General features: G+C 42.3%; 1 protein-coding gene across 1 annotated transcript in view; it reads right to left on the minus strand.

Annotated features, from left to right (window-relative positions):
- Positions 1–3,836: 3,836 nt before the first annotated feature.
- Positions 3,837–23,068, minus strand: part of Rab1a (RAB1A, member RAS oncogene family) — a 28,180-nt gene continuing 8,948 nt past the window's right edge. The window contains exons 2-6 of the mRNA XM_051164681.1: positions 15,966–16,038; positions 13,172–13,267; positions 6,585–6,680; positions 4,817–4,948; positions 3,837–4,655 (exon numbers count right to left, since the gene is read on the minus strand). Of these exons, the coding sequence (XP_051020638.1) occupies positions 4,458–4,655; positions 4,817–4,948; positions 6,585–6,680; positions 13,172–13,267; positions 15,966–16,038 (595 nt within the window). The 3' untranslated portion in view covers positions 3,837–4,457. The remainder of the gene's footprint in view (positions 4,656–4,816; positions 4,949–6,584; positions 6,681–13,171; positions 13,268–15,965; positions 16,039–23,068) is intronic.

Raw genomic sequence — 23,068 nt, forward strand, 5'->3', positions numbered from 1 at the left:
TGCCATCTTCAGCAGTTCGTCCCCACTGTCTTCCTTGACTATTTTAAGACCGTGCATCAGGGATGGAGGTCTGCCATCATGCTCACCTCTAGGGCACTCCATTCTTTTCTTCCTCTTTCCCCTAGAAGACTAGTCAAAGGAAGGGAATGGAAGGGCCATACAGTCTGATCCCTATAGAAACTAAAGCAGCCTACAGTGATTGAAAACAGGGAAATTGTTTGTTGCTTGGGAGTCAACAGCTAGTGCCTTGTCAGGAAGAAAAATTCTATGGATCAGTTCAAAACCAGTTACAGATTTTGAAGGGGTGATTGTGTACTGATTACCACAAATTCTACCAAGTTTCAAAGATGGTGTTTTCAGCTTTAAAAAAAATGACAACACTGGGTGTTGTGGTGCATGCCTGTAACCTCAGCACTCTCGAAGGCAGAGGCAGATCTATGTGAGTTCGAGGCCATCCTGGTCTGCAAAGTGAGTTGGGACAGCCAGGGCTACAAAGAGAAACCCTATCTCAAAAAACAGACTTAACAAACAAAAAGACCAGCTACTTAGATAAGCATGGTACTTGACTTTAATTCTAACACTTAGTAGTATCTCTTTGGGTTTAAGACCATCCTGGTTTATAGTAATTAGAGTTCCAGGCTGGCCAGGGCTATATAATGAGGAAAAGATTAGTTGTTTGGTAAGTATACATAAAATACAGTATTTTTGTGTGTCTGCTGCTACACAGTATGACTTACCATGTTTATGGGCATGATCCAAATTAAAGGTTTTTGGTTTGGTTTGGTTTTGGGTTTTTCAAGACAGGGCTTCTCTGTGTAACAAGAGTCCGGGCTGTCCTGAAACTCCCTCTTAACTCAAAGATCCACCTGCGTCTGTGCCCCGCCCCCATCCCAAGAGCTGGGATCAAAGGCATGCACTACTACCACCTGGTTCAAATTAAAGATTTTTAATTTTGTCGTCTCAAAGTTAAGCTTAATTCTTATACTGTACATGATGCATAATGTGCTTTCAAAAGGCACCAAAAGAAAAAGCTTTTCTAGCAAATGATTAATAATTTTATATGTAAAACATCCTATAAAACCTAGAGTTGGTTAAATGGTTAAAAGTCAGTATATTTTACCTCTTTGATGTGGCTTTAAACTGTCTTCCCACCAATGCTAGAGGAGCCCTCAGGAATTTAAAATTAAAACCATTTGACAGGCATGGAAGTCAGTCCACACAAAAACTGAAGATGGCAGAACCTTATAGAAAAGAGCCAGCCAGTGACACCAACTGACTGCAGAATGGGGCACTTCTGCCCTTTAATGCATAATTACAATCACTTCAATTGACAGTGTTTATTTAGGAATATACTGTTTCCCATAGAGTAAGTACCCATCTTGCCTGAACTTGGCCTATACTTTTTGTTCATCCTCGTTGTAACAAAAAGATGGATGCAAACTCTGACCTTGGCTTTGAATGCTACTTTGGAATACCAACAGAATTGTTAAGTATATCTTGTGCTGTGTGTTAAGTCTGGGCTGAAACTGTTTGAGCTTAGGATGGTACCACCATTTCCATGTGCTTCAAGTAGCCACACTAGAATGTAAAATTGTTCCCTTGAAGTTTCTTGAGTTCACAGTAAAGTACCATCTCAAGACAGGGCTCTTTCAGGTCTACAGCTAAGCTCTAGCACAGAACCAGAGGCTTTGGACACAGGCTGCTCTGAAACTGAGATGGACCCCAAAGGAGGCATGGTGGTGGCAAGGCACGCTGGAATGGCCAAGCATATGCGTGAGGGAACCTCCGTCCACGTGAGCACAGGAGATGAGTGCTGAGCCCAGTGACTGCTATTCGCTAGGGATTCCCAGTCACAGCCACTGAGCAGAATGTTCTTCATTATGCAGGTTACTGTACGGCAGTCATTCTTTTGTTAAAATATAACAAGGGATAATTTTCTATTCTGTAGCAAAGTAGAGCCCCTGATAGTCTTTAAATGTTTGTACTTGAAAAATTGGATATTTTTCCCTCCGAAACTGCAATTACTGGCACGTGCATAAAAGCATATAGTAAAGCATGCCGAAATGGTGTGGTAGGCCCTAATCTTGCTGCCGGTTGGGAAAGAACACTAGAATTTTACAAAGTCTGTAAATATGTTTATATTAAAAATAAATTCATGTAATGTTTTCTGCTAGCAAAGAATAAGCTGACAGTTTGAACGTTTGCTCTGTAAAATTAAAGTGCATGGCTTCACTTCATTTTATTGGTTTTGTATCATTAGTTATGATAGTAAACAGTTTATGAACTCTTCCTCCCTTTGTATTGACAAGGAAAAAACCAACAGTGACAAAAAAGAAAAAGAAAAAAAGATATTTATCCAATTATGGTGACTTCAGGAATTTCCAGTTGCCTTATTTTATAGAAGGATGAATAGGACCCAACAAGCACATCTATAATACAAAGTAAACTATGATTTTATTGTGAAATTCTCATAGATGGAAAATTAAATTGAATATTTATTCTGTCCATTTTTCATTTTACAATAATCTTACCACTTATTTTTGTACCATGTATTTCAATTGTCTATTTAGTGAAAAATAAAGAAACCTGTAATTTTTGGCTTATTTTTAGTTTAATATTTTATCATTAAAGACCCCATAATAAAATGTGTTGTCAACAGCCACATCCTAAGCCCCCAATTGAAGAATGTTCGGCTGCTGCTTAAACCAAAGGAAACAATCTCTGACCTTTGTCACCTTAAAATGCTAGTGTCCCGTAAGAGACTTTGTTTCCCACAGTAAGACAAAAGCAAAGTCTAAGATTTTGAAGGTCCCAGTTAACAGAATTTTCACACATGCAAAAATTTCACCGAAATAAATATATTATTTCTCTCATCGTTCCCATCTAGCGTTCGTGTATTCAGTTCATGGGGGGGGGGGTGAATTTCTACAGTTAGGGCAATCACCATTTCCTGCCTTCTATTCTAATGCTTAAACTTGCCTCCAACATGAGTCATAGAGTTGGAAAGAATAAAAAGTTGACACCTGGAAGTGGAGGCAGGAGGATCAGGAGTTCAAGGCCATCCTTGGTTACAGGTGAATCTGAGGCCTTTTGAGCTATGTGAGACAGTCTCAAAAAAAAAAAAAAAGTGCAGTCTGGATATCATAGCACATGCCTTTAATCCCAGCACTTGGGAGGAAAAGGCAGGGGGATCTCTGGGGAGCCAGCCTGTTGTACTTAAGTTCCAGGCCAGACAGGGCTACATGGTGAGGCCTTGTCTCAGAGTGGGAGGGGGAGAGAAAGAGCCAGGTGTGGTGGCACACACCTTTAATCTAAGCACTGAAAGGCAGAGACAGGCGGATCCCTGAGTTTGAGGACAGCCAGGTCTACAGAGCAAGTTCCAGGACAGCCAGGGATACACGGAGAAACCCTGTCTCAAAAAGGGAGGGTGTGTGTGTGTGTCTGTGTGTGACATCTGACTCAGCATGGAGGAAACCCCAGCACAGACGACCAGATCACTGCCTGAGAGGAAGCGTGTGCTGCTCTTCATCTCCGCCACAGATGCCAGTAAAGCCACTTCATGTGTTTTGGGCTGGAGATGAAGCGCTAGGAAGCATAAATTATAAACTTGTTTCCATACAGTTTGAGTGACGCTGGGTAAGTCTCTACACAACACTCACTCTAGGTCCTAGCTTCTCCGGGTCACTCATGAGCTCTATCACTAGAAAGCAAATACTGGGTGCTGTGCTGTAAGGCAGGTCTAGTGCCCTTGCTGCACAACAAGTGGCTGCTGAGTATAATGCAAAGCTCTATTCCCTTTAACCATAAGAATTAAAACAATACTTATCACCATACAGTTTGATATTACTTCCAATAAGTACAATATTTATTAAACATATCTTCAGTTTTGTTACATAGTGTGCAACAAATTACAATATTCTGCAGCCACAAATTATATGCAGAGTATGAAGAAACTATTAATCAGATAGTGTAATCTTTCCATTTATAACTCTACAAGGAAGAACTAGCAAATCAGATCTTACATATAACGTCTCACTAAACTTTATGCATGGAAACTGACAGACACTGGTTGTGCTGTTTGATACAAAATGGCTGAACTTCATCTTCAGAAGACTAAACCCAACATCTAAACATGCCAATATAAACATCAAAACAAAATATATCCTAACCAACCACGGGAAACGATCTGGTATCAAGAAAGCAACAAGGATTACACACATTATTTTATAAACCAGCACACAAAGGTTTAAAACAGTTCTGAAAATGAAGTTAGCTGTCTTGAGTCAAGGGAATAAAAAAAAAAGTCAGTATTGACCATTTACAGTCTCTGACCTTTGTGGAAACGGTAAGGATCTGTTGTAGTGCAGCTACATACAGTACAATTCAGGCAATTTTGTTTTTTTCACTTGGGTTCAGATTGCGAATTCATTGCTGTGAGAAAAGGACGGAGGCAAATTTTAGCAGCAACCTCCACCTGACTGCTTGACTGGAGTGCTCTGGATTTTCACGTTGGACTTCTCCGCACCACCAGCTGTTGCTCCAGGGCCCATTCGCTTTTTAATCTCAGCTGCCATCGTCATGAAAGACTGTTCTACATTCGTTGCATTCTTAGCACTGGTTTCCAAAAATGGAATTCCAAGGGAATCTGCAAATTCCTGAGAGTAAGAAGGCACAGTGAACACTGGAAGGCTGTTACTGCCTTCTCAAATGGGAATGGAGGACTAAGTGGCTTTGAGCGGTTGAGGCAATCTTGGCCACTGTAGGTCTTCCATCCCCATAATTAAAATTCAGTTTGAAAGTCAAACCTCATACATACCTTTGCTGTTGTGTAGTCTACTACTTTCTTTGTGGTCAGGTCACATTTGTTCCCTACCAACAACTTGTTGACATTTTCACTGGCATAGCGATCTATCTCCTGCAGCCACTGTTTAACATTATTGAAGGACTCCTAAAAAAGAGAACAAAGATGGGATTCTGGACGCAACTAATGCTCAACTGATAGATAGCTTCTGAGGCAGCTATAGCTCTAACTATAATGCAAGGAAAAAAACTAACATATGACAAGGCACATCTAATTAATGATAAGGAGGACTGGAAGACTTGAAGTGAAAATACCTTACTTGGAAGAGGAAATAGTTTAAGTTTAATGACAGAGCTGGGCATGGTGGCGCACGCCTTTAACCCCTGCACTTGGAAGGCAGAGGCAAGTGGATCTCTGTGAGTTTGAAGCCAGCCTGGTCTATAGAGTTCCAGGACTGCCAGGGCTACAGAGAAACCCTGTCGTGAAAAAACAAAGACAAAAAGTTTAATGACAGGCAAACCCAATTTTAAATTGAAGTTTTTTGGTTGGGGGTGGCGGGTTGGATTTATTATGTATACAGTGCTCTGCCTGCATGTACACCTGCAGCCCAGAAGAGGGCGTTAGATTACTTTATAAATGGTTGTGAGCCACCATGAGGTTACTGGGAATTGAACTCAGGACCTCTGGAAGAACACACAGTGCTCTTAACCTCAGAGCCATCTCTCCAGCCCCTAAATTGAAGTTTTAAAATACTGGCAAGACCTAGTTTCTGAATTTTGACAAAAGTGTGGTTTATGGGCCGAGAGCAGTGGCACAGCTTTAATCCCAGCATGAGAGAGGCAGAGGCAGACTCATCTCTTGAGATCCAGCCAGCCCAGTCTACAAAGCTAGTTGCAGGTCAGCCAGGACTACATAGTGAGACCCTGATTCAAAAAGCAAAGCACAACAAAAAATTGGTCATGAAGAATAGGAGTTAAGTGTTGCTACTATCAAAAAGATAATACTTGGCCTGGAGAGCAGCTCAGTGGCTGACAATTTGCCTGGTATAGAGAAAGCCCTGAGCTTAAACCCCACTACAAGATATGGGGTGGGGAAAGCTGGTGAATAACTATTTGATGAGGCTTGTGTCCCTATTCTTTTGTTTTGATTTTCATCTAAATATATTTTATGGTAGGCTGGGCATGGTGGCAAATGAACACCGTTAGTCCCGGTGCCTGGGGGAGAATGACAGGCAGATCTCTGAGTTCAAGGTCAGTTTTATCTATAGAGTCCCAGGACCACCAGGGCTACACAGAATCTGTCTCAAAAAACAAAAATCATGGTAATAGACTAGACGTGTTTAAAATTATCAAGTGGTATCTGCTTTTTTGAGACGAGATCTTGCTATGCTGCCTCTTCTGGGCTCCAGAGATTCTGTCCCAGGCGCCCAAGTCTCTAAACTAACTACAAGCACATGACACCATGTTCAAGTAGCATTTTCTCATATCCATATTCACCCATCTTTTGCTTGCAATAGCATTTAATTTAAATGTCTTAAGTTATCACCAAATTAACTGTAAGTCAGATGGTTGAGATTTAACATTGCTACAAGAAAACTGAATTCTAACTTGTTTTCAATCAGAAGAAGTTACAGAACTAATCAAAAGCCTTCAAAGGCAGCCTGCCTATATATTAAGTTCCAGGTCAGCCAGAACTACACAGTGAGATTTTGTCAAAAATCCACACATACATAAAAAGTAACTTTCTGCTTTGTTGATAGCATATATGTTCTCTAGGAACTTACCTGATCTGTCACATCATACACAACTATGATGCCGTGGGCTCCTCTGTAATAACTGGAAGTGATTGTTCGAAATCTTTCCTGGCCTGCTGTGTCCCACTATTAAAAAACAATCGGGGAAAGCAAACAACTGCATTAAAACAGATGAAGGAAAATACAGGATTTGAAACACTAACAGCATTTAATGCTTTCATTATTAAATTGCATCGCAACTATCAAATACATTAAAGTTCAGAAGAGAAGATAATGCCTTGAGCAGCTAGTACTGATAGCCAAATTCTAAGAGAACAGAAGCTGTGCTAGGCAGTTGGTAAAAATGAAGTCCAAAGCTAGGAGGCAGTGGTGCACTCAGGACAGCCAGGGCTACCCAGAGAAACTCTGTCTTTTTTTGTTTTTGTTTTTGTTTTTTTGAGACAGGGTTTCTCAAGGACAGCCTTGGCTGTCCTGGACTTGCTTTGTAGACCACGCTGGCCTCGAACTCACAGGGATCCATTTGCCTCTGCCTCCCGAGTGCTGGGATTAAAGGCACGCATCACCACCGCCGGGTGAGAAGCCCCGTCTTGAAAAACCAAAAAAAGAAAAAAAGACAAAGTCCAGGGCAACTCATCCCAGACCAGGCTCTCGTGTGACAAGGAAGGAGGTGTACTTTATTAAATGAAAGACCCCAAATGGCAAGGACCCTGCCTGAAGTCTTAGGAATATGAAAAGATGCTGACTTCCAGGGGCCATGCTGAGCATTCAGGCTAGCCATACTGCTACTCAACCATGTTTGAGCCCAAAGGCTTTGGGCAAGTCACATTTTCAAGTAGACCCAAGTTGTGGAAAACCTCCCCACTCACAAGGCAGAAGGCGGATCTCACCCTCCACCCCAGGCACCAGGAAGCCCTTCAGGCTCTCAAACATGAACAACCTCCAGAAGCCCCCCCACCCCCAGAACACAGAGAACAGCTGACAGGGTTGGGGAAAGTGATCCAAAGACCCAAGAACAAATACACTGGCTAATGTATTTTACAATACCAGAAAGCAACACCTGTCAGAATGACTTACCCACTTCAAGTAGGCACTATATTGATCTGAGCAAAAATAATGTAAGAAAGATGTTTCTAAATACCATTAAGATAAAACTCCTTTTTTTAAATGGCGAAGGGGCCTGGAGAGATGGCTTAATGGTTAAGAGGATGTACTGGTCTTCCAGAGGACCTGAGTTCAATTCCCAGCAGCCACATTAAGTAGTTTACAACTGCCTATAACTTCAGTTTCAGAGGCATCCCATGCCTCTTTGGGCACATGCATTCAAATACACATATACCGATACTTAATAAAAAAAAATTTTTAATAGGGAAAAACAGGCAAAATAGCCCAGCAAAAACTTTGCAAACCTGACTACCTGAGAGTGATCCCCAGAGCCCAGGATATAAAAGAAAAAGTTATCAAAAGGTGTCCTCTGGCTAAGTGTGGTGGCTCATGCCTATAATCCCAGCACTGGGAAGGCAGAGGCAGGTGCAGCTCTGTGGTTTCAAGACTATATAGTGAGAGGCCATCTTTCAAAAATAAAAGAAGTTCCACAGATGTGCCATGACATATAACAGCCCAAGCTCACACGCATGATAAGGCTTTTTAATTTTGTTTTTATTCTTTTGGTTTTTCGGAGAAAGTTTCTGTGTAGTCCTGGCTGTTCTGGAACTCATTTTGTAGGCCAGGCTGGCTTCAAACTCAGAAGTCCACCTGTCTCTGCCTCCAGAATGCTAGGATTAAAGGCACGGCATGGGCCACCATCGTGTTTGGCTGGTAATTCTTAGTAAAATTTTTTAAAGACAAAAATACATAATTCACTTTAAGGATACCCTACCATTTAGGCACAAACACATGAACTATACATTTGGAGAAATGTCAGGGCTAAATATAAGACATTAAATGTTAATTCTGTTAAATATAATAATGGTGTAATAGGTGATAAAATGCAGATGCATATAATTATCTTGTAGTAAAAGTCATGGATTGTTTTGTTTTGTTGTTTGAGACAGGGTCTCTCTGTGTAGCCTTGGCTGTCCTGGACTCACTTTGTAGACCAGGCTGGCCTCGAACTCAGAGATCCGCCTGCCTCTGCCTCCCGAGTGATGGGATTACAGGTGTGTGCCACCATGCCCAGTCCAAAGTCATGGGGTTTTTTGTAAAACTGGGTATGGTGGTAACAGCTATAGTCCCAGCAGCAGGCAAGAAGCAGAAGCAGAAGAATTACCACAAGTTCAAAGCCAGCCAAGCCTACATAGTAAGACTCTGTCTCAAAACGCCCCAAAATCTGTAACATCAACATGCTTCCAGATGAAAAAGAAAAGCAGGCAAGTGTGGTGGTGCACACCTTTAGTCCCAGCACTCAGGAGGCAGAGGCAGGCAGATCTCTGTGAGTTCAAGGCCAGCCTGGTCTACAAAACAAGTTCCAGAACAGCCAGAGCTATTCAGAGAAATCCTGTCTCAAGAAAAAAACAAAAACATCTGGGCAGTGGTGGCACACACCTATAATCCCAGCACTCAGGGAGGCAGAGGCAGACAGAGCGCTATGAATTCAAGGCCAGCCTGGTTTACAAAGAGTTTCAGGCAGCCAAGGCTGTTACACAGAAAAACCCTATCTCAAAACCAAAAAGAAACCAAAAAAACAAGGGGTGGGAGGGAAAGAAAGCAAATAATATCCATGATTAGCAGCTACTTATCTAAAATAAAAAATACAGCTGGGTATAGCGGCTCCCAGCACTGGAGAGGCAGAGGCAGGTGAGTTCAAGGCCAGCCTGGTCTACAAAGCAAGTCTAGGACAGCCAAGGCTACTTGAGAAACCTTGTCTCGGAAAAACAAAAACAAAAACAAAAACAAAAAACCCATACAACCAATGCTGGCTTCATTCCTTTGTTTTGTTTTGTTTTGGTCCAAAATGAGACCGAGAACTCAAAAAGACTGCAGATCTAGTCTTAACACTAAGGAACTTGGCATCCTCTGGAGTCTTCCAACCTGACTCTATCAGTATGCCCCACCCCCTTGAACAATGTTATAATCATTAATTTTAATGAAGACCTGGCCATCACAACTATGGGTTAAAAGCATGATTCTGCATCTCAATTTTTATAACACCAATTCACAAAAGTCAGTCTGTCTCCTCCCACCACACACACCTTTTCTTGTGTGTATGTGGAGACTGGATTACGCTCCACCTTATTCACTGAGGCAAGGTCTGTCAGTTGAACCCAGGTCACTATTATGGCTGACTTTCTGCCTTCTACAAACTGAAATTACAGGTGGGACCCCATAGCTACCTAGCATTTTCATGGGTGAATTCCGGTCCTCACATTTACAAATACTTTATCTACTGAACTATCTCCCGCAGCCCATATATACCTTTTACACACACACATATCCTCCAAATTAACAACAAACAAACAGCCGGCGTGGTGGCGCACACCTTTAATTCCAGCACTCAGGAGGCAGAGACAGGCAGATTGGGAGGCAGAGGCAGGCGGATCACTGTGAGTTTGAAGCCAGCCTGGTCTACAAAGTGAGTCCAGGACAGCCAAGGCAACATAGAGAAGGCCTGTCTCAAAAAAAGAAAAAAAAAAAAAAAAAAAAAAAAAAAGCAAACCTAGATCTTAACACATGGACTATTAAAGGATGCAATTACTGCAACAGCAAATATAAAAGCTTGTATTCCTTTTATATTCTTCAGTACATTAACAGTAAGCATAATAAGTCCTTGAAGTCCAAGAGAGGAATTCTGTTTTATTTTTATGTGTATGATTGTTTTGCCTGCGTGTATGTCTGTGCACTACATGCATGCCTGCTGGCCAAAGGCAAGACAGCATTGGATCTCGTGGGGCTGAAATTACATCATGTGCAGCACTGTTGCTGGGACTTGAACCCCCACTGCTCTGAGCCAACTCTACACCCAAAGGGAGAAAATTTAAGAAATTAATTCAGAGAAGTGTATCTTATAAGCTATAATGTACTGTATTTTAGGAATCCCAAAGGTTCTAAAAAGGAATGATCAGCTGAGCAGGAAGAAGGGTGTGATCACATCAATATGAAGGGCAGACGCCAACAGAGAAGGAACTAACTTGATCCACACAGCTTCAAAATGCAGAGGAATTCGATAGAAGCTAAAGGAGCCTGGCTCCACGCAATATAAAGACTGGATAGCTAGGCTCACTTGTAAATGGAAGCAGCTGCTGTTGAAAATGGTGAATTTCCCAAATGTGTTTGTAAGACAGTGCCAGATAGGGAAAGAAAGTTCTTATTGAAAAAGACCAACTGAGAACAACCTGCAAGATCCTTTCCAGACAAAGAAAGTAACAAAAGTAAAATATTTCCAATATATAAATCCTGTAAAGATCAACGACCACATATGCCATTGGTACCTCAGCTGCAGGTTTGAGTGGATCTTTTTTGCAATAGTGTTTACTCCTTGCCTGCATAGGGCATATCACAGAACCCTTGGATATGCAGTCTCCAAGGTCTCAAAGGTAAACACACACAGCAAGAGCCATAAACTAGGAAACCAGGAAGCAGTGCTGGGCTGGAGCTAAGCAAACTTGTTATTCTTCTAAGTCAACATCAAAGGGCTTGGCATACTCCCGTAACCACGGCCCAACAGAGAGGCAAAGGCCAGCAAATCTCTCAGCTCAAGGTTAGACAGATTGAGTTCCAGGATTGCTGGGGCTACTTGGAGAAACCCTGCCTCAAAAAATCCAGGAGAAAAAGAAAAGAAAGAAATAACAAAATCAAAATAGTAATTTTGACTCAAAATTCAAGACTTCAACTAAAATCACACAAAGCCTGCTCTACAACATTCTGACCTTTTAAAAGTAAAACCCAACTTAAAAAAACAAAACAAAAACAAAAAAACAAACTAGGAAGCTGAAGGAACGGCTTAGCGGTTAAAAGCACTGACTACTCTCCCAGAAGACGTGAGGTTCAATTCCCAGTACCCACATGGCAGCTCACAACTGTCTGCAAGTCTAGTTCCAAGGGATCTGACACCCTCAAACCAACACACATAAAATTAAAGAAATTATTAAAAAAAAAAAAAAAAAACTACTTTGTGTGTGTGTGTGTGTGTGTGTGATGATACTCATATTGAGAACACCATTGCTATGGCACAAACATGGAGGTCAGGTGACACTTGCAGGAGTTGGTTCTCTGCTATGACCACATAGATTCTGGGGATGAAACTCAGGTCAGCAGCCTTAATTGACATCAAGTACTTTTACCTGCTGAGCTGTCATGCTGTCCCCATGAATTTTTTTTTATACTTTTAAGATCACAGACAAGCCAGGCGTGGTGGCATACACCTTTAATCCTAGCGCTTGGGAGGCAGAGGCAGGTGGATCTTTGTGAGTTCGAGGCCAGCCTGGTCTATAAAGCGAGTCCAGGACAGCCAAGGCTATGCAGAGAGACCCTGTCTTGAAAAACCAAAAAAAAAAAAACCAAACAAACAAACAAAAAAAAGATTACTGACAAGCTGGCAGTGCCCAGACCCATACTAAAGAGACACATAAACATGTAATTGGAGGTGGGGGAAAGGGGGTAAAGGATAGATAAAGCACTCAGGATAGCACAGGGACACATGTGAAGATGGAGAGCTATAGATCACTTGGTTCTGCCAGTAGCTTCAGCAAACAATTAATTCAAACAGCATCGATATATTTTTAGAGTAAAACAAGCATATTAGAGTTTCCTTCCAATAAAGTTCTGTGTTTCTGCAGTTGGAATAAAGCATGTGAGAAGAGGCTCCCCGAGTCCCTGCTAACATGCCCTGGCACTCAGCACAGCTGGAGACACACAGAAGATGCCAAGTAAGCACACTGTGAGGCAATGAAAGCTCAAACTTCTGACTTAACTAGAGAGAGGGACCAGGCCGAAGTCTGACTTGATATAACTAGTAAGTGAAGTCTGCTTTACACATACAAGGATGTAGCTCCATGTTGACAGTGCAGACTTAGCACATGGGTCTGAGACCTTGGGTCCAATCCTTGACACAGATGATGAACAAGAAGAAAGAAGGAATTTCAGTAAGTGAACCTGGGAAATGGCTTTTGATCTAAAAAACTAGCATCAATGCATGACTCTTAAGAAACTTTATAAAAAGCCGGGCGTGGTGGCACACACCTTTAATCCCAGCACTCAGGAGGCAGAGGCAGGCGGATCGCTGTGAGTTCGAGGCCAGCCTGGTCTACAAAGTGAGTCCAGGATGGCCAAGGCTACACAGAGAAACCCTGTCTAAAAAAAACCAAAAAAAAAAAAGAAACTTTATTAAAAAAAAAAAAAAGAAAAAAGAAAAGAAAGAAAGAAACTTTATGTTCAGCCAGGCAGTGGTGGTGCACACCTATAATCCCAGCACTCAGGAGGCAGAGGCAGGTGGATCTCTGTGAATTCGAAGCCAACCTGGTCTACAAAGCAAGTCCAGGACAGCTAAGGCTATACAAAGAAACCCTGTCTCAAAAAACCAAGAAAGAAAGAAAAAAAGAGACTTTTATGTTCAACTTTGAGAGCATACTAAATAGATATAAATACACTGTACATTTACCAAAACGATTTCCAAGACCACTTACTATCTGGAGCTTGATTGTTTTCCCATCTAGCTCTATGGTTCGTATCTTGAAATCCACACCAATTGTGCTGATGTAGCTTTCCGTATAGGTATCATCCTGAGGGGAACAGTTAATGAATCAGTGTTCACAGAGAAGATTGGCTACAGTTTACCTGCACTATAGTCAGTTTATAAACAAAGGTTTTAACATCTGACCCCATCCTGCTTTGTGTTCTCATTACAACGTGCCAATTAGTTGGAAAGTTTCTTTTTACTTTGAGATATTTTTCAAGTGTTCTTTATTTTCTCCATATACCTCTTGGTAACTTCTTTCTATGTAAGGAAAAGATTCTGCAATTGTCAGAGCTTCCCCACCCAGATACATGAGCTTTCCTAACTGCCAAGCAGTAAAGCTCTTGCTCTTCAAACATCCAATTCACTGACCACAAAACAATGCTCATTTCATTTTCCTCTAAGGATGTATTCCAAAGTCTGTTTTACATCTTGGGTGAGTTTTTAAATTGAATTTAATGCACATTAAGAATCCTCCTTTAATGTGCAACTCAGCTGTCTTTAGTAAAGGCACAAACTTGCACAACTGTCAGCATTATTTAACTACAGACTATCTCACCACCCCAAAAAGGCGCTTTGTACTCAATAGCAGTTGCCACTTCCTCCTCCTTCAGAGCATGGCCCCCCCACACTATTGGCTATTCCTGGGGCTTTGCCTGTGGGACAGTCACAGACACAGGGTCTTCACAAGTGCTTTCCTTCACTTACGTTTTCAACGCTCATCTGTACTTAGCGTGTATGACCTTTTTTTTCTTTTTGACACGGTCTTGCCAGGTAGCTCATGCTAGCCTCAAACACGAGCCTCCTACTTCAGACTTTGGAATGCTCAGATTACAGGCATGCCCCATCTCACTCAGATTAATAATTGGTTTTTTTAAAATATATGACTTTTTTAGGTGGGACGTGGTGGCACACACTTTTAATCCCAGCACTCAGAAGGCAGGGATAGGCAGGTCTCTGTGCATTCAATGCCAGTCTGGTCTACAATAGTCAATTCAATAAAGGCTATGTACACAGTGAGACCCTGTCTCAAAAAAAATTTATTTATTGTATGTATGTGTATAGACGTGTGCTTACATGTGTAGACCTTAGTATGTGCATGTGGAGGTCACAGGACAATCTTTCGACAGTCAGCTCTCTCTTTCTACCCTGTTAGTCCTGGGGACAAAACTCAGGCCCTCAGGCTTGGCAGCAGGCATTTCACCTGCTGATTCATTTCACCAGCCCTACTTCATTTTTCCAAAACCACATCCTTTTTTTGCAGCTATAAAGTCCCATTGGTCCATTTTGTTTATGAAAGAATTGGGTGGTTCCCACACGGGAGTCATTATAATAATGCATGGTCATTTGTTTCTCTTTTTTTGGAATGTGCCAGTAATATTAGTACTTTAGAGGCCCAGGCAGAAAGACCCTGAAAATGAGGCCACCCTGGTGTAGAGCATTAAGGTCAGCGGGGATACACGGTGAGGCCCTATCTCAAATAGAAGACCTCACGAGGACCCTGAGACGGCTAGAGAATAAAGTGCCTGCCGCCACGCCCGATGACGAGCTCAAGCCCTGGAATCAAAAGGCAAGGGAACAGCTCCTGGCAGCTGTCTTCTGATCTCACACCTGCTGCTGTGCTCATGCGCACGCCCAGCCCATGTAAACCCACAGAAAAACAAGCAAGGAAAGCCAGGCGTGGTCCCAGCACTTGGGAAGCAGAGACAGGCATATTGCTGTGAGGTCAAGGATAACCTGGTCTACAAAGCAAGTCCAGGACAGCCAGGACTACACAGAGAAACCCTATCTCCAAGAGCCAAAAAAGAAGTAAGTAGCTGTTTGAAAAGAAGCTTTCATTAAAAAAAAAAAAAAAAAAAAAAGTAAAAAAAGGAACGGGGAGACTAATCATCACTGAACTGTGAAGCTCCACCTAGGAATCACTCTGCAAACAGAGACAGACCTCAGTTTAGTCAAGCCAGACTCTGATACAAGCAGCACTGAAAAACTCAACTTTCTGCCACATAAACTGTTAGCCAATATGGTGGCCGCTAGCCCTAAGTGGCTTATGAAATAAGGGACTAAAATGTAAAGATATTTTTCAAATTTTGTCTAATTTAAAGTAAAAAAAAAATACAGTAAGCTCTAGAGCTTCCTCTGGGTTCCAGAATGTATGTGTGTGTCACTGTGAGCATAGGGAACACACGTAAATGTGCACTCTGCCTGCAGCTAACATTTCTTTTTTCTATTAAAATATGGCTTGAGTGTTTCTCATGACACTTTCAATGGATGCCAAATACCCAACCTCACCTCTCCATGTCTATCAGAGTCAATCAGAGCACTGCACAGAGCACTGCACAGTAACTTCATCATCGCACTCCAGTGCGTCACTCACTTTCTCTCGTAGCTGGTTCCTTTGCTTGCTCTTTCTTTCTTTCTCTTTCTTATTTTTTGAACTGACTCAAGCTCAAAGTGATTCCCCTCCTTCACCTCCCAAGTGGAGAGATTACAGGCATCCACTACCACACCCAGCTTTCCCTTGAATTTCTTAAATAAACAACATTTATTTAACACTCCAAGATACCACTGGGGGGGAGGTGGGGTACTGTTGGGAGATACATAAACTTTAAAAGAATAAACTCATTTTATATAAAATCATTCGACTTTTGTGTAACTAAAGACAACAACGACAAAAACCACTGCACTAATTGTACAACTAAGCATACCATTATTTGTTTAAAAACTTTTTTTAAATTTCAACTTACCGCAAACCTAAGGAGAAGGCAAGACTTTCCAACCCCAGAGTCTCCAATCAGAAGTAACTTGAATAAATAATCACTGCAAAAAGAGAAAGAAGGAAAATCATATTAATAAAAGGCATGTTGTATTGTAAGTTCTACAAGCTAACAGAGCTAACAACCAGCAGCTTGTTAGGAAGACTACAGCTCCTGAAGAGGCCAACAGCAGCCTATGACACACATGGCTGACCATGTGAATTACCCACTCAAGTAAGGGAGGTAATGCCACTGATGGTCTCTCACATGAGTGGACTTCCTCTTCCAAGGAAAGAATAGCAATAAACACTTGAGATTCCAGTTCTGAAAGGGCTGAAAAAACTTATGCTAATTAAATCCTAGTCTTCTACCCTATCGGACTAGAGAAGCTAAAGAATTATCCTCTCCTGGCTTAGTGGCCCATGCCTGTAATCTCAGCAAACACTAGAGGTGGAGACTGGAGAATCATGAGTTTAAGGCTAGCCTCAACTACATAACAAGTTCTAGGGCCTGGAACACATGAGACCCTCTCAACAACAACAAAAGCTTCTTCTTCAAATTTGAGACCAAATTACTCATGATGCAGAGCGGTCCTCCAGTGAAATGATGTCTACGATCCTTTCCTAGATCTCAGTCTAACACCCCCTCCTGTGGGCTGGAAAGATGGCTCAATCAATGGTGAAGAGCACTGGCTTCTCTGGCAGAGGACCCAGGTTTGATTCCCAGCACACCCAAGATGCTCACAACCATCTGTACTCCATTCAGGCACAAAAGATCTAATGCCCTCTTCTGCCCTCCCAGTGTACTGTATCATACAGTGCACAGACAAGCATGCAAGCAATCCACACACGCACATATTCAAAGCACCATTAACCTCTGAAAGTCTGTATTTTGAATGTTGAACACTAGAAACATAAAAAGATATTACCAACATTTTAAGCTTATTAAGGTATTCTTTGGAGACATGAAAATGTAGGTTCTGGGGCTCAAGATAACAAGCTAGGGGCACATTGGCTCTGACGCTAGTACAGTGGCCTGCCTACAAAGGGCCAAGGCAAGACATGAAAAGCTCCAGGCCAGCCTTGGCTACCAACTTAAGGTCCTATCAAAAAGGAAAAAGGGCAGGAGGAATACTATCAAGACTCTGATTACATATATATTCATCAGTATAACAATAATGCCTAAAATGAAAGAGAACTGTTTAAAGTTTTTATTCTTTGATCACTATGTGTCCCTGGATGTCCTGGAACTTGCTATGTAGGTCAGGCTTTTCTCCAACTCAGAGATCCACCCGCCTGCCTCTGACCCCTAAGTTCTAGGATGAAAGGCATGGGACACTATATCCACCTTTTATTTTTATTATTATTGTTGTTGTTAACTTTACATTTACTGTGTGTGCTTGTGTATGGATGCACACACACAGAGGTCAGAGGACAACTTGCAGGAGCTAGTCCTCTCTACCATGTAGGTGCTGGGAAGTAAATTGAGGTTGTGTCAGACTTAATGACAAATTGAGCCAACTTCCTGACCCAGGAATGAGAATATTCCCAAGAGGAACTTTAGCTTCCCTTAAGCTATCACACTACTGGAAATCAAAGACCGCAGGGAACTGAAACATCCCCCAGAAATCTCATACTGGTAAAGAAGCACTGAGGCCTGATGCCAGCACAGTCTTAGCAACTCTCAGACAAGTCTAGCAAGATCACACCTTGGTAGAGAATGAACAGTTGCACAGAGAGCTCTGGACCTCGACTTAAACCTCACAGTCATGTCTGACCTACAGGTGGACTTAAGGTGCTGCTGGCTCTCTGTCCCTCTTCCCAATGTGGTCACATTGAATAAATGCCCCCCTTTCTGCTTTCTACTATTAATTTGGCTCTTTTAACTGGCTTACCAAAGATGAATGGCCGAGCCTGACTTGTTGGGCTCAGACTCTGATTTTGATTACAGTAACAACACTACTAGAACTCAAAAACCATCACCAAAGATGTCTCTACAACCTGAAGACAACAGATTGCCTGTTACTGTCTCCCAAAGGGATCTCTCAGTCCCACCTAATTCTGACTACACCCACAATCTAAACACTTTCAAAAAGTGCAGCCCCCTCCCTCCTCCTGCCCAGGGGATCTGACACCTTTTCCTGGACTCCGGGACACTGCATGCACATGGTGAGCAGGTATACATGCAAACAAAACACCCACCTACATAAAAATAATACAATTTTTTCATCAGTAAAGGAGGGTTCAACAATAGAGTACTTGGCCAGCACATGCCAGACCCTAAGTTTCATGTCCAGAGTTGCTAAATTTGAGATTTAGTGATTTGAGATTTCCAATCTGACACTGTCTGAACAAGCGCACACTCCACCAGCTGAACTGAGTCCTATTACAATAAGGACTGAACTGGCCTGAGGTGTTACTGCCCTAAGGATCAACTACTCTGGTTTATCTCAGCACAATTACAAGGATGGAAGGTACATTAAACATTCCTGTGTTTCTAAGCTGTAGGATCAATTTTTAAAAATTAACATATTCTAAAGTCTTACATGGAGTGTTAAGTAATTCAAAGCCACTCTAGACAGAAGCTAAGGTTGGTGGTGCACGCCTACAGTTCTGCACTATGGAGGCTGAAGTACTAAGACTGCCATCAGTTCAAGGCCAGCTTGGGTAACCTTGGAGACCAAACCAACCAGTCAACCAACCAAAAAACGGGAGTAACAGCCTGGCGTGGTGGTGCACACCTGTAATCCCAGAACTCAAGGAGGCAGAGGCAGAAGATCTCTGTGAACCCAGCCTGGTCTACAAAGCGAATCTGGGACAGCCAAGGCTACACAGAGAAACCCTGTCTCGAAAAAACAAAAATAAATAAACAAATAAGAATAAATAAATAAACAAACACAGCAACAATACTCCAGTAATAGCATCACCAAAATGACCAGTGAAATAGCATATGCAATGGAGTGAAATAGCATGCTGATATCACAGGCCTTCTGATACAATGCAATGGCCTGAAATAGCATATTGAAAGCCAGGCAGTGGTGGCACACACCTTTAATCCCAGCACTTGGGAGGCAGAGGCAGGCGGATAGCTGTGAGTTCGAGGCCAGCCTGGTCTGCAAAGTGAGTCCAGGACAGCCAAAGCTACACAGAGAAACTCTGTCTCAAAAAAAAAAAAAAAAAAGGCATATTGATATTATAAGCCTTCTGATACAATGCAATGGAGCACTGACTTCTGTGGTATTTTCCCCTAAATCTACAACCCTAATCTAATAATGCATTAACTAGATGGATTGATTATACTTTTTTTAATTTTAAGGGGATCAAGTGAGGAAGGAGCATAATTACACTTTTTTTTAACAGATCTATTTATTATGTGTACAGTATTCTGCCTTCATGTATGCCTATAAGCAAAAAGGGGACACCAGATCTCATAGATGGTTATGAGCCACCATGTGGTTGCTGGGAATTGAACTCAGGACCTCTGGAAGAGCAGACAGTGCTCTTAACCTCTGAGCCATCTGGCAGAGATAAGGGTCAGTAGAAGTTAAAGTCTACTACTAGTCCACATAGTAAGCCTCAGATCAGCAAGGGCTACAGTGGGGAGGGGAGGCTAGAAGGTGGCCCAGCAGTTAAGAGCACTGCTGCTCTTGCAGAGGACTGATGTGCTATTCCCAGCACCCACATGGCAGCTCATAGCCAACTATAACACCACTTCCTAGGGGATCCAACACTCTCTTCTGGCTTGTGCCTTGTGCTCATACCTCGAACACATGGTGCATACACATACATGAAGGTGAAATACATACACATAAATAAATATAAACAACTCTTTACAAAAGAAAAAACAAAGCACCAGATAACTGTAAAGTAAGAGACAGTCTAAGCACTCATCAGAAGATACCTAGATCAGGGTTGAGGATAGCTCAGTAGAAAGAATGCTTGCTTAGGATGCATGAAGCCCTGGGACTAGTCATCAGTACCACACAAACCCAGCCTAACTACAGGCACATGTCCGCACTGTAATCCTAGCTGTAGGAGGTGGAGAAAGGGGGACCATGAACTCAGCTACACAGTGAGCCTGAGGCCCACCCTGCTAGAGACCTGTCTTGGGCTGGAGAGATGGCTCAGGGATTAACAGTACATACTGCTCTTTCAGAGGATTTGAATTTGGATCTCAGCACCTGTATCAGGTAGCTCACAAGCAGCTGTAACTCCAGCTCCAGGGAGCTACCAGGCCTCAGTCCTCGGTGGGCACCTGCATTCATATACAAACACCCACACATAGATATACAGATATACAGATAAACAAAAATACAATTAAGTAAACTTAGGGGGCTGGAGATGGCTTAGTGGTTACGTGTACTGGCTGCTCTTCCAGAAGACCCAGGTTCAATTCCCAGCACCCACATGGTGGCTCACAATCATCTATAATAAGATCTGGTGCCCTCTTCTGGTGGGCAGGCACACATACAGGCAGAATACTGTATGCATAATAAATAAACCTTTAAAAAATAATAGTTGTCAAAATCATTAAGCTAAGCACAGTAGTTCATGCCTATAGTCCTAGTACTTTGGAGTCAACAACAGAATGCTCTCCTATGAGTTTTCCAGTCTAGTCAACATAGCAAGCTCCAGGCCAACAATAGCTATATAAACAAGATCCTGTCTCAAAAACACAAAAGCCAAAACAAGTGCCAGGACCATGACAAAGGAGAGACCTCAAAGAACAAAGGTAACTAACATGATATAAATATAGCACAGTTATCTAGATTGAATCCTAGACCAGAAAAAGAACATCAGTGGAAACATTAATGAATCAGAATGAAGTCTATTGTACCAATATGCCTGGAGAGAGGGCTAGGGTGTTTTTGTTTATCTAAGTATAGTCTTACAATGTGGCCCTGGCAGGCCTGGAACTCAGAGATCTGCCTGCCTCTGCCTCCAGACCACTGTACCACCGCCATGCCAGGCACAAGGTTTTAATGAGATAAATGTGTCATGAATGCAAGGTATTAATATCTGAGAAAGAAGAATGGTACACTATTTTTCCAACTTTTCAGTAAATCTAAATTTAATTCAAATTTTATAAAAAATAAAGTTTAGGGCTGGAGAGATGGCTCAGAGATTAAGAGCTCTTCCAGAGGTCCTGAGTTCAATTCCCAGCAACCACATGGTGGCTCACAACCATCTATAATGTGATCTGATGCCCTCTTCTGATGTGCAGAGCACTCACATACATAAAATAATCTTTTTTAAAAAGTTTAAAGAAAAACTAATAAAGAAACCAGGAAAATGGAACAGATTGATCCTTTGGGTGGAAAAAAGGTTTCTAGGCCACCCAGGAGGACTACCCTTTAAATAAATAAAAATATACACATGTACATATATATGTGTATATATGTATATATATAATAAATTAAAAACAACAGCAACAAAACCTCATCATTTTAGGCAAGATGGCTCAGTAGTTAAGAGCAATAATTGCTCTTTCAAAAACCAGGGTTCAACTTCCAGTCTCTGCATAGCAGCTCACAACCATCTGTAACTCCAGCTCCAAGGCATCTCATGCCCTCTTCCAGCTTCTGCAGGCCCCAAGCAAGCACATGGTGCACATGCATACATGTAGGCAAACATCTACAAACAAAATAAAGTTTTTGTTGTTGTTGTTGTTTTTTAATGTAAAAATACCTAAATCCTAGTTAGGTACAGGAGCACACAGCTATAACTCCACACCCAGGAAGCAAAGGCAAGAGGATCGAGCATTTAAGGCTACCTGAGGGGAGGAGCTGCAGTTTGAGGTGGTTCTAAGGGGCCAGACATGGGTGCTGGGAACTGAACAAGCCCTCTGGGAGAACAGTAAACAAGCACTCAACCCTGAGCCACCTCTCCAGCCCTGAATTATGCTTTACTAAACAAGAAAAGAGACACCCAGGATGGAGCTGTTGCTCAAGTGGTGCGTGTTCGCCTAGCGTGTTGGAGTCAAGCCTGCATTAGGCTGGAAACAGTGGCCGAGGGTGGCACTGACAATGCCTGTGGGGCTGGGGAGATAGCCCAGTCACTGAAGCTGTGCAAACATGGGGAGCTGAGTTCAGACCCCAGCACCCACAATTCAACGACATTTGTGTAGACTTTTTGTCTCAAAGTGCTCTGTTTGGGCATTTTCTGTCTTCTTGGTCTTTTGTGTATTTTGGTTTCCTGTGTGGGGAGGAGAGAAATAGAGACAAAGATGGTTTCTTGTTTGTGTTTTAAAGAAAGAAAGAAAAGACACTGGGTAGGTAGGACGCTGAGGAAGACCTGAGAGGAGTTGGAGGCTGGGCGCAGTGGCGCACACCTGTAATCCCAGCACTCAGAGGCAGAGGCAGGCAGATCTCAGAATTTGAGGCCAGCCTGGACTACAGAGCAAGTTTCGGAATGGCCAGGGCTACACAGAGAAACTCTGTCCTGAAAAACAAACAAACAAACAAACAAACAAAAAACAAAACCCACCAAACTAACAAACAAACAAAGCTGGCACAGCAAACGACACTTGTGATCCCAACACCAGGGTGACAGACAGAAGGAACTCTGAGACTTCTTCAAGCCAGTCTAGCCAATCAGTTCTCTTTTCTTCACACGAAATTCTGTGAATATAAAATTAATACTAGGTCTATGAAACTGAGATTGGTTCTTTCAAAAGTACTAATTAGCCTGTATTAATTATGCCTAGGATTTTAGTATGGCATTTCATACATGTATATGCATGTGGCCATACTCACATCATCTTCTCTCATCCTACTCCCAAGCATCACTGGTCCCTTTCCTCTTCACTAACCCCCCTTCTACTTTCATGGGAGGGGAAGGGTGGCATTGAGTCACATTAGGGTCATTTTCAGGAACATGGGCACCTTATCAGTGGCTACACCACTGAGGAAAATGTGTCTCCCTCTCTGAGCAGTCACTAGCTACCTGTAGCTTCTCAGGGAAGGCTTTGTTCGAGAGCCCCTCCCTAATCCATGACAGGATGTCAATGGGTTCAATCTTTCAAAGGTTGTGAACGACGAGTGTTCACAGCTGCTCTAAGTTCAAGAGTGTAATGGCTTGCCTCCATGGCTTTTC

The sequence above is a fragment of the Acomys russatus genome, chromosome 22 (assembly GCF_903995435.1).
Source record: "Acomys russatus chromosome 22, mAcoRus1.1, whole genome shotgun sequence".
NCBI lineage: Eukaryota > Metazoa > Chordata > Mammalia > Rodentia > Muridae > Acomys > Acomys russatus.